Here is a 12,112-nt window from a genome sequence, read left to right on the forward strand (position 1 = left end):
AGGTCATATTTCGAATGGGACTCCTACACCAAACGATATGAGGTATAGTTGGGACCTTATATCGGGGAGATGCCCTGTATGTTGGTGGTTTCTAGCGCCGTCAACAAATTATTAAATAAACAAAGAGGTCAAACATTGACATCTAATAATATTGATGTAGATCAACTCCAAAAATAGACCATATGGCTACTAGCATCTTTAATTTATAAATCATTCTTTAATTTATTATTTTTTCGATGTGTGAGATTATAGACTTTTGTGTGATAACATGAATTCACACCACACAAGAGATTTTTAATTTTTATATGAATATTTCTTTGTCTTTCTCTTAGAATTTGTGTTTTAAGTGTCATCTATATTCATTAAGAGCAATTTAAATTTGAATACTTTCAATTTTATCATTTCAAATTTGTTTGGTTCAATTTGGAATTATAATTATTTTTGAAATAAAGTTTTAGCTAAATACAATATATATGATTGATTTATGTTTATTTGAATTTCAAATTTCAAATTTAATTATAAATTTAGTTTTATTATAAAATTTAAATTTAATTTCATCAAATATTGAAAAATTTAAAGTAATATAAATAGTTTTCAAAAAAGGTAGAGGTTGAGAAAGTATTAAAGTCCACCTTTACAAATCTCATCAAATTTTTCAAAGAATGTGCCACATCTAGTTTGTGAGAGAGGGTGGATTCAAATTAGAATGCCACAAGGCTCATTCGATAATTCCTTTTGAATCTTCATACACATATAAATCATCAATACCCAATCACTTGGTGCATAATATGACGCCTCACAGAGAAATAGTTTCAGCATGGCTATTGGTATGCTATTGGCACCTTCACTACCTGCCCACCAAAAATGGTAGTATATGTCAGGCCAATATAGAATATAGGTGCCACATTCGCACATCCTTTGAGTGCAAGCCGCATCAAAAAATACAACAGGGTAGTTCCCCCATATATCCTTCAGTTGGATCGATGTATGTACCTGTTTCTTTATTCTAGGACCAATCTCTACATAATATGCAATAATATTTATCATTGTTCCTCTCACATCTGCCACTTTTTTCTCAAATATCATGGAGTTTCAACTTTTCCATATTCCCCAGAAAATGTAAAAGGGAAATGTACAATATTCCTTGTATGCTTAAAACGAGTGAGATAGACAATCCTCAATCAATTTATTCATCCATGTCACATTAATGTTTAATAATTATGTGACCCCACCCCATACCATAGACGCAAAAGGGAGGGAAAGGAATAGATGCCCCACATCCTCCAATGCATTCATGCACATAATACATCTACCTAGTCCCATATATCCCCCATGTAATGGGTTCTCCCAAGTGAGAAAATTATTGTGTAGCACTAACCAACAAAAGCATTAAAGTTTTTATGGAAACTCCCTGTTCCATGATCTCCAAAACCAAATCTTGTTTTCAAGATAATTTGAGACTGGATATAACCTATGATATATCTCTCCCACCGCAATCTAGCCCTTGGTAATATGACCATCCCAAGTCAACTTATCATCAGGAAGAGAAATGCCCACTGAACATAGCTGAAAAATGTAATTCTCCCATTCAACTAACATGTAGAGCCAATTTCATCTACCTTGAGCCATGAATGGAAAATAATGAAATAATTACAAACAATAAAGATTTGATTTGGCTAGCAAAACCACTTCTTATTTTAATTTATAGTTTTAATTTATTTTAATTTATAGTTTTAACTTATAGTTTTAATTTATATTATATATATTTCATCCTTTTTGGAAAAAAATTATTTTTAATTTTACATTTATTAATTGAATTTATTAAGTTTTTATATTTTTATTAATTATATGTTGTAAAACATCATAGGTGCTCATATGAATTATTATTTTTAAAATTTGTATTTTATGTGATAGGTATGTTATGATTTTTCTTTAAGAAAAAAATACTTGTAATGTTTTTTTTGTAAGTTTGGCAGGACTACATCTTCATCATGTCCAATATATCACCCCAATCGAGGCAGGGAATTGAACCGGTGACTTCACATCAAGGAGTGCCTTAATAGAGCACCTAATCAATGTCTATCATCCTCATCATGTCCAATATATCACCCCAATCGAGGTAGGGAATTGAACCGCTGACTTCACATCAAGGAGTGTCTTAATAGAGCACCTAATCAATGTCTATCCAAGACCCAGTGGACAAAATTATTTGTAATGTTATTAATAAAAACAAAATTACAATATAAAAAATTGAATTGAAATTATTTATTATTTTTCTTACTTTTTACTTTTTTAATTAAGCTGACATTATGTTTTATTACATATTCTACCCAATTTTGAATTTGAATTTATGACTTTTTACAAAGAAGCACATACTCATAACCATTAGGCCTCTTAATAAGCAAAATATTATAAAAAGTTTCTTAATAAGCAAGATATTACAATAATTAAAGATGGTAATGGCAAGACTTTTATTATGAACTTTGTTTATTTTACTAGCTTTGGTCCCCTTCACTTCACATCAATAAATGGATGTAGTCTTAAATCTATTCTTAGTGTTTTACTTTTTTAGGCATCTAGTTTATTCCACTAGATTTGGTCACTTTCACTTCACATCCCCGCATCAAGAATGGATCCAATGTTAGCTCTACTCTTCATGCTTTAATATTTTGTTAGTATTTGGTTTATTTCACTAGATTTGGTCTCCTTCACTTCACATCGAGGAATGGGTGCGTTGTTAACTCTACTCTTAAGTGCTCTACATGCTTTACTTTTTGTCAAGATCATTTCACAATCAACTTTATCATATCTCCCACTAGATCTCCTACAATGTGGATTCATAGCCTTTAATGGGATTTTTTTAACATTTAGCAAATAGAGCCACATCATCAATAAATTTAAGTTAACTTTATAGAATTTTCAAGCATAGAAAAATCCCACTATGATCTAAGTTCCATGCATGTTTGAACTTACCTTAAATGGTTTATCCAATTCTAAACTAACCTAGATGCCCAAAAAATCGATCAAAGTTTTGGATCAATTGGAACTTTGAATTCATGGGTCATTATGGTAGGTGAAAGGAATTTTGGTACATGTTTAGTGACTGTAGTCTTTGATATGCAAATTCAACTTCTCTACGATTTTTTAATATGTTGCACAACATGGGAGAAAGTATTGTGCAATTTCTACCTCCCCATTTCCACATACTCACCATGACATTTCCTCCTAGATGATACATCAAGTTGTTCTCATCTTCTTGTCTCATATCTCAACTTGCGTGAGTTGGTTTTAGTTGTGTTATTCCTACTTTTCATGTCATGTGACAGTATGATTCAAGTGGTTTTTCACTTTCAACTCCTCTTATATGTTGAAGTTGTTTATGTGATATTGTTGTTTTATTTTAGAATGTTTACTCAATTTTTCTTCTTATAATATTTATCTTTTTCTTTGTCAACGCCTTTCTTTTTCAATATATCACTCTTCAAATTAATTTTTGATATATTTGGTTCTATATTTTCTTTCTCCTTTTCATTTTATCTTCATTGATCTTCATGAAGATCATGGTGTTGTCCTCCCTTGCCATTTTCTATTTGTATAGAATCAATTTTCTTTGTACTTTCAAATCTAATGGGTATAGTTTCTTTAATCTAAGAGGAGCATGTAAAGCTTGTTGCTTTTTATTCTTAGGTAACTTGTTATTATGTGTTTTTTCATTCCCTTGCACTAATTTCCTCCATAAAAGAATTTTGTGTTACGAACATTTAAAGAAAGTGCACCTCATTGGAATTTTGTGTTACGAACATTTAAAAAAAGTGCACCTCATTTTCCAATGTTGGACTTTTATTTTTTCTGCATTTTCCAATGTGAAGAGATTACTAACAATTTTTCTGCATATTCACATTCTTCTAATATCCTCACAAAATGGCTTTAAGACCTCCTAGATATATGCATTCTTCTAATATCCTCACAAAATGGCTTTAAGACCTCCTAGATATTAATATATAAATTGTATTGTATCTAAATTGTGGCATGCTATTGTTATTAGTGTTACATCACATACATACAACATAATCTTTATGGTAATCTGTGACATGTTCACCCCTTTTTCACGTTCTTTTTATCCATTCCTTTTCCATATTTAGATAAATATTGAGTAATGTAGGGGAAATGAAGCACTCTATTAGTTTTTATTTTAATCTTTACTCACTCGTATAACTTGTGTGGTTGCTTTTGGTACTTCAAATTTGTTAAACTTTGCCAAAGTTTCTTCCTTTGGGCCATATTAAAAGTTTTTTTTGAAATTAATAAAATAACTCTATATTTTCATGTCTTTGTTGTCTCAAGTATTTTTATTATGTTTTATTAATAAATGGTAAGTAACCATTAATGATGAACCATATCAATCTGAAATTAACTTATATTTTTATTAAAAGAAAATCTTTACACATTCACTCATTTCTTTCTATAAGTCTTTTTTAAAATTTGGTGAAAGTTGGGTTATTTATGATATTTTAATATTTATTTGAGTTATTTTTACTTAGTATATTTTTTGTTGTAAACATGTTACTTAAAGTAAACCAATTTCTTTAAGGTGTAATCTAATTTATAGACTAAATATTACTTTTCATGAAATTTTTTCTGGTTAATTTTAATCAAAATCTTACAGAGATTTTTAAAAACTTGAGTTTAAATTGTTTAATGTGCATAATTCGAATGCTCCATAGCTTTTTTAGAGTATTGAATCCATTTATGCATTCAAAAATATATTTTAAAAAACAAAAAATCTTGAAATTGTACTACCATATTTTAATGATAAAAAAAACTATTTAATCTATAAATTAAACTATACTCTCTTTTAATATCCAAAATTTGTATAATAATATTATTTTTAAAAATTTAATTTATTAAAACACTCTTCTCAACCACTTAAATTAAACCCAAATAACCAAAACAACATATTTATATATTATACAAACACACCTTACAATAAACCAACAAAATATTTCTTATACATTTAAAATAACACATCATTTCAATACATTATAAATAAATACACATTTAACGCATAACATACAAAGAATTGAACATTTCCCTTCACTTCAATTGTTTTGTTTTTCAAATTCAAATATGCCTCGTAAGCATTTGAGTTAAGAGTGATTAACCCTAGTTCTTTTTATACAAATAATTTGCCCAAACTTGGACCCCTTTTGATTTACAAAGTCAGTATATCAATTGTTTTGACTTAGAGTGATTAAGCTAGTGTAATTTGAATTTTCATAAGGTGCAAGCCCTTTGACTTAAAGTCTCTAAGCTAGGCAAATTTAGTTTAAGGTGGTTTTGATCTTAATCATAAACTTTGAAATACAATATCATATCAATTTTAAAGAATTAATTATGATTTTAAATAGTATAGGTATGTTTATATATATATATATATATATATATATATATATCTTTAATTTTTAAAAGGAATTAAATCTCTTTACATATAATCCATCAAATAACAAAAAATGAAATTTTATGTGTCGATGAGAAATCATAGTGAAACTATAATATATTGATGCTCTCGAGTCTTTCAAGTTGCTATGGTAAAAAACTGAGAACTTGATCACATTCGAATCAATCGAAACTCCTTTCTTTGACAGTGAGTCTGCAACCTGATTTTGTTCCTTGTAAATGTGCAATGGAAAGTCTTCCAGTGTATGAATGTGCCACATCTAGTTTGTGAGAGAGGGTGGATTCAAATTAGAATGCCACAAGGCTCATTCGATAATTCCTTTTGAATCTTCATACACATATAAATCATCAATACCCAATCACTTGGTGCATAATATGATGCCTCACAGAAAAATAGTTTCAGCATGGCTATTGGTGTGCTATGGGCACCTTCACTACCTGCCCACCAAAAATGGTAGTATATGCCAGTCCAATATAGAATATAGGTGCCACATTCGCACATCCTTTGAGTGCAAGCCGCATCAAAAAATACAACAGGGTAGTTCCCCCATATATCCTTCAGTTGGATCGATGTATGTACCTGTTTCTTTATTCTAGGACCAATCTCTACGTAATATGCAATAATATTTATCATAGTTCCTCTCACATCTGCCACTTTTTGCTCAAATATCATGGAGTTTCAACTTTTCCATATTCCCCAGAAAATGTAAAAGGGAAATGTACAATATTCCTTGTATGCTTAAAACACGTGGGATAGACAATCCTCAATCAATTTATTCATCCATTAACATTAATGTTTAATAATTATGTGACCCCACCCCATACCATAGACGCAAAAGGGAGGGAAAGGAATAGATGCCCCACATCCTCCAATGCATTCATGCACATAATACATCTACCTAGTCCCATATATCCCCCATGTAATGGGTTCTCCCAAGTGAGAAAATTATTATGTAGCACTAACCAACAAAAGCATTAAAGTTTTTATGGAAACTCCCTGTTCCATGATCTCTAAAACCAAATCTTGTTTTCATGAAAATTTGACACTGGATATAACCTATGATATATCTCTCCCACCAACCCTTGGTAATATGACCATCCCAAGTCAACTTATCATCAGTATGAGAAATCCCCACTGAACATAGCTGAAAATTGTAATTCTCCCATTCAACTAACATGTAGAGCCAATTTCATCTGCCTTGAGCCATGAATGGAAAATAGTGAAATAATTACAAACAATAAAGCGTTGAGCCATGAATGGAAAATAGTGAAATAATTACAAACAATAAAGATTTGATTTGGCTAGCAAAACCACTTCTTATTTTAATTTATAGTTTTAATTTATTTTAATTTATAGTTTTAACTTATATTTTTAATTTATATTATATATATTTCATCCTTTTTGGAAAAAAAATTATTTTTAATTTACATTTATTAATTGAATTTATTAAGTTTTTATATTTTTATTAATTATATGTTGTAAAACATCATAGGTACTCATATGAATTATTATTTTTAAAATTTGTATTTTATGTGATAGGTATGTTATGATTTTTCTTTAAGAAAAAAATATTTGTAATGTTTTTTTTTGTAAGTTTGGCAGAACTACATCTTCATCATGTCCAATATATCACCCCAATCGAGGCAGGGAATGAACCGGTGACTTCACATCAAGGAGTGCCTTAATAGAGCACCTAATCAATGTCTATCATCTTCATCATGTCCAATATATCACCCCAATTGAGGTAGGGAATTGAACCGGTGACTTCACATCAAGGAATGTCTTAATAGTGCACCTAATCAATGTCTATCCAAGACCCAGTGGACAAAATTATTTGTAATGTTATTAATAAAAACAAAATTACAATATAAAAAAATTGAATTGAAATTATTTATTATTTTTCTTACCTTTTAGTATTTTAATTAAGCTCACATTATGTTTTATTACATATTCTACCCAATTTTGAATTTGAATTAATGACTTTTTACAAAGAAGCACATACTCATAACCATTAGGCCTCTTAATAAGCAAAATATTATAAAAAGTTTCTTAATAAGCAAGATATTACAATAATTAAAGATGGTAATGGCAAGACTTTTATTATGAACTTTGTTTATTTTACTAGCTTTGGTCCCCTTCACTTCACATCAATAAATGGATGTAGTCTTAAATCTATTCTTAGTGTTTTACTTTTTTAGGCATCTAGTTTATTCCACTAGATTTGGTCACTTTCACTTCACATCCCCACATCAAGAATGGATCCAATGTTAGCTCTACTCTTCATGCTTTAATATTTTGTTAGTATTTGGTTTATTTCACTAGATTTGGTCCCCTTCACTTAACATTGAGAAATGGGTGCGTCGTTAACTCTACTCTTAAGTGCTCTACATGCTTTACTTTTTGTCAAGATCATTTCACAATCAACTTTATCATATCTCCCACTAGATCTCCTACAATGTTGATTCATAGCCTTTAATGGGATTTTTTTAACATTTAGCAAATAGAGCCACATCATCAATAAATTTAAGTTAACTTTATAGAATTTTCAAGCATAGAAAAAATCCCACTATGATCTAAGTTCCATGCATGGTTGAACTTACCCTAAATGGTTTATCCAATTCTAAACTAACCTAGATGCCCAAAAAATCGATCATAGTTTTGGATCAATTGGAACTTTGAATTCATGGGTCATTATGGTAGGTGAAAGGAATTTTGGTACATGTTTAGTGACTGTAGTCTTTGATATGCAAATTCAACTTCTCTACGATTTTTTAATATGTTGCACAACATGGGAGAAAGTATTGTGCGATTTCTACCTCCCCATTTCCACATACTCACCATGACATTTCCTCCTAGATGATACATCAAGTTGTTCTCATCTTCTTGTCTCATATCTCAACTTGTGTGAGTTGGTTTTAGTTGTGTTATTCCTACTTTTCATGTCATGTGACAGTATGATTCAAGTGGTTTTTCACTTTCAACTCCTCTTATAAGTTGAAGTTGTTTATGTGATATTGTTGTTTTATTTTAGAATGTTTACTCAATTTTTCTTCTTATAATATTTATCTTTTTCTTTGTCAACGCCTTTCTTTTTCAATATATCACTCTTCAAATTAATTTATTATATTTTAGGTTCTATATTTTCTTTCTCCTTTTCATTTTATCTTCATTGATCTTCACGAAGATCATGGTGTTGTCCTCCATTGCCATTTTCTATTTGTATAGAATCAATTTTCTTTGTACTTTCAAATCTAATGGGTATAGTTTCTTTAATCTAAGAGGAGAATGTAAAGCTTGTTGCTTTTTATTCTTAGGTAACTTGTTATTATGTGTTTTTTCATTCCCTTGCACTAATTTCCTCCATAAAAGAATTTTGTGTTACGAACATTTAAAGAAAGTGCACCTCATTGGAATTTTGTGTTACGAACATTTAAAAAAATGTTGGACTTTTATTTTTTCTGCATTTTCCAATGTTGAACTTTTATTTTTATTTTTTCTGCATTTTCTAATGTGAAGAGATTACTAACAATTTTTCTGCATATTCACATTCTTCTAATATCCTTACTTAAGGCCTCCTAGATATTAATATATAAATTGTGGCATGCTATTGTTATTAGCGTTACATCACATACATACAACATAATCTTTATGGTAATTTGTGACATGTTCACCCCTTTTTCACCTTCTTTTTATCCATTCCTTTCCATATTTATATAAATATTGAGTAATGTAGGGGAAATGAAGCACTCTATTAGTTTTTATTTTAATCTTTACTCACTCGTATAACTTGTGTGGTTGCTTTTGGTACTTCAAATTTGTTGAACTTTCCCAAAGTTTCTTCCTTTGGGCAATATTAAAAGTTTTTTTGAAGTTAATAAAATAACTCCATATTTTCATGTCTTTGTTGTCTCAAGTCTTTTTATTATGTTATATTAATAAATGGTAAGTAACAATTAATGATGAACCATATCAATCTGAAATTAACTTATATTTTCATTAAAAAAAAATCTTTACACATTCACTCATTTCTTTCTATAATTCTTTTTTAAAATTTGGTGAAAGTTGGGTTATTTATGATATTTTAATATTTACTTGAGTTATTTTTATTTAGTATATTTTTTGTTGTAAACATGTTATTTAAAATAAATCAATTTCTTTAAGGTGTAATCTAATTTATAGACGAAATAATATTTTCATGAAATTTTTTCTGGTTAATTTTAATCAAAATCCTACAGAGATTTTTAAAAACTTGAGTTTAAATTGTTTAATGTGCATAATTCGAATGCTCCATAGCTTTTTTAGAGTGTTGAATCCATTTATGCATTCAAAAATGTATTTTAAAAAACAAAAAATCTTGAAATTGTACTACCATATTTTAATGATAAAAAAAACTATTTAATCTATAAATTAAACTATACCCTCTTTTGGGCTTCCAAAGGAAATCCAGGGCTGGCAGGCTTTGGAGGTATCTTTAAAGACAGTGGGAGACGCACTAGATGGGTGTATGTGGACTGTGGGGGGCACAATGACCAACAATGAAGCAGAATTAATGGTTGTATACCAAGGTCTTAGAATAGCAGTAAGAAACGGCTATACAAATCTGGAGATTGAAGGCGACTTGCAAATAGTAGTTGAAATGCTTAGAAATCTCAATAATGGGAAGGACTGGGATAAAGTCGCAAGGAGCTGGAGGACGGCAGGGATCATTCAAGACTTGGCAGACATATTGAAGCGTATTGAATATAAGATCATCAACCATGTTAGGCGAAAAGGAAACAAAGCAGCAGACTTCCTTGCAAATTGGGGATGCAACAAACAGGGAGAAAAGGTGGATAGCATCTGGCCAGCTGTAATGAACAAACCAGGATGGGAGAGCCTCATCACAATAATCACCCAGGACCATAATGAAGCCTCAGCACTATAAAAAGAATCCCCAAAGGTCCCCGATCGGGGTGAATATGGCGGCGAGGAGGATGATTAATACGGTGGGTGCGAAGGGACATGATAAGCCATTCGGTATATGGGTTATGATGACGGCGTACAGGAAGATCCTCAGAGGGGATATAATACCAAGGAGAAGCAGAGATGGAGTAATGAAAGGCAGAAGCGGTGGTAGAAACGCTTCAGTGATGGGACGTGGGTATGATAGCACAGAAGTAAGACGAGGAGAAGTGGGCGATTATGGAAACTACAGGTGGCAGAGGGAAGTGGGGAAGAGGAACGAGGATGGGCGGCAAAGGAAAAACTATGAAGAAGGAGGAAGGTGCGAGGGAAGGAATCCGATATATGCAACTGGAGGGAGAAAACAAAGGAGCAGGGTGGTGGAGACCATCATAAGGATTAATGTAGGAAGGAGAAGGCGGAAAGACAGACTGCCAACCCCCATAAGGATTGATCGACGGGCAACAATGAGAAGAATGAGGAAGGAAGCGATGGAGGCGAGCAGGGACGGAAAGGGGAAGAGCAAGGAAGGAAATATGGACGATCCCTGGGAAGCAATGGAACAGTATAAGACAGGTATGGAAGGGTCGGAAGAAGAAGAGGAGATGTATAATTCAGAGCAGGATGGTCATGAGCAGCTAAGGAGGAGCGTAATGGAGAAAGAAACGAAGAACAAAGAAACGAGAGGCAGAAGACGAAGAGAGGAAAGAGACTTTGGTGGCCCTCCTGGCATAGCGGGTCAGGGTAGCAGGGAAAAGGATGATAACAAAGGGAGCAGAGGATGGGGAGGGAGCTGAAGAGGTAGAGGGAAAGGAAGGCTGGCCGGAAATCAGGAGAGAAGCGAACCATCGACAGTGGGCAAAAGAAGGGGCAGGAAAACGCTGAAACGGAGGGTCCAGTATGCTGAGAGGGCCTACAGCGAAAACACAGACGAGGACATCCGAAATATAATCTAGAGAATGGAGGAAGAAGCTATTCAGGGACAATCGAGCTCCGAAATGGATGACTGGGAATATTTGTTGCCGGATCCAGGAAATACTAGAGGGTGCATGACCCTATACGAATAGGCTCTTCATGTGTATTGGGTCATGAAGAGGCTCTTGGCAAAAGCTATGAAGCAGGTTGCTATGGAGATGGCAGAACTGGCCCAAGGAATTCCTAACCTGAAAAAAGAGATGCAAAACATTCAGGTAACCCTTCTTATGCAGGATAACAAACTGGAAGAGATAAAGCAACAGATAAAGAAGATTAACTCAGGAATAAAGGAAGAAGGCGACCAGCTGGAAGCCATGGCTGACTGATACCTGGAGATATGTATAAATTTTCTTAGTTACGATGCAGAGAGTCTATTTTAAATCTTGTTACAATATATGATGCAAATAGGAGATAGTAGTAATTTTTTTGAATGTCTAGTTTACTTAGCTTGAACAAGAAGTCTCAGTATTTTCTATTTTTGGATGGCTGTTAAAAACTTGAGGTGGCCAACAAACCCGGTTTCCCTTCGGGGCGGGTTGAGGCCACCATGTGTTTGTATAGGTTTCAACTCAAATTAATAGAATATGAATGGTCCCATGTTAGCTTACAAAAAAAAACTATACCCTCTTTTAATACCCAAAATTTGTATAATAATATTATTTTTAAAAATTTAATTTATTAAAACACTCTTCTCAACCACTTAAATTAAACCCAAATAATCGAAACAACATATTTATA

General features: G+C 31.9%; 1 protein-coding gene across 1 annotated transcript; it reads left to right on the forward strand.

Moving 5' to 3' along the window:
* The first annotated feature begins 9,983 nt into the window (after positions 1 to 9,983).
* LOC149177536 (uncharacterized) lies at positions 9,984 to 10,382 on the forward strand. The gene has a single exon (XM_089421785.1). It carries the CDS (start codon positions 9,984 to 9,986, stop codon positions 10,380 to 10,382), a length of 399 nt encoding a protein of 132 aa, XP_089277911.1.
* Positions 10,383 to 12,112: the final 1,730 nt, after the last annotated feature.

The sequence above is a fragment of the Pinus tabuliformis genome, chromosome 4_1 (assembly GCF_031772625.1).
Source record: "Pinus tabuliformis cultivar Carrire ecotype Pingquan chromosome 4_1, CPIR1, whole genome shotgun sequence".
Lineage (NCBI taxonomy): Eukaryota > Viridiplantae > Streptophyta > Pinopsida > Pinales > Pinaceae > Pinus > Pinus tabuliformis.

Bases quoted from the DNA above. Each gene is read 5' to 3' on its own strand.
- LOC149177536 (XM_089421785.1), top strand. From the start codon at position 9,984: ATGACCAACAATGAAGCAGAATTAATGGTTGTATACCAAGGTCTTAGA.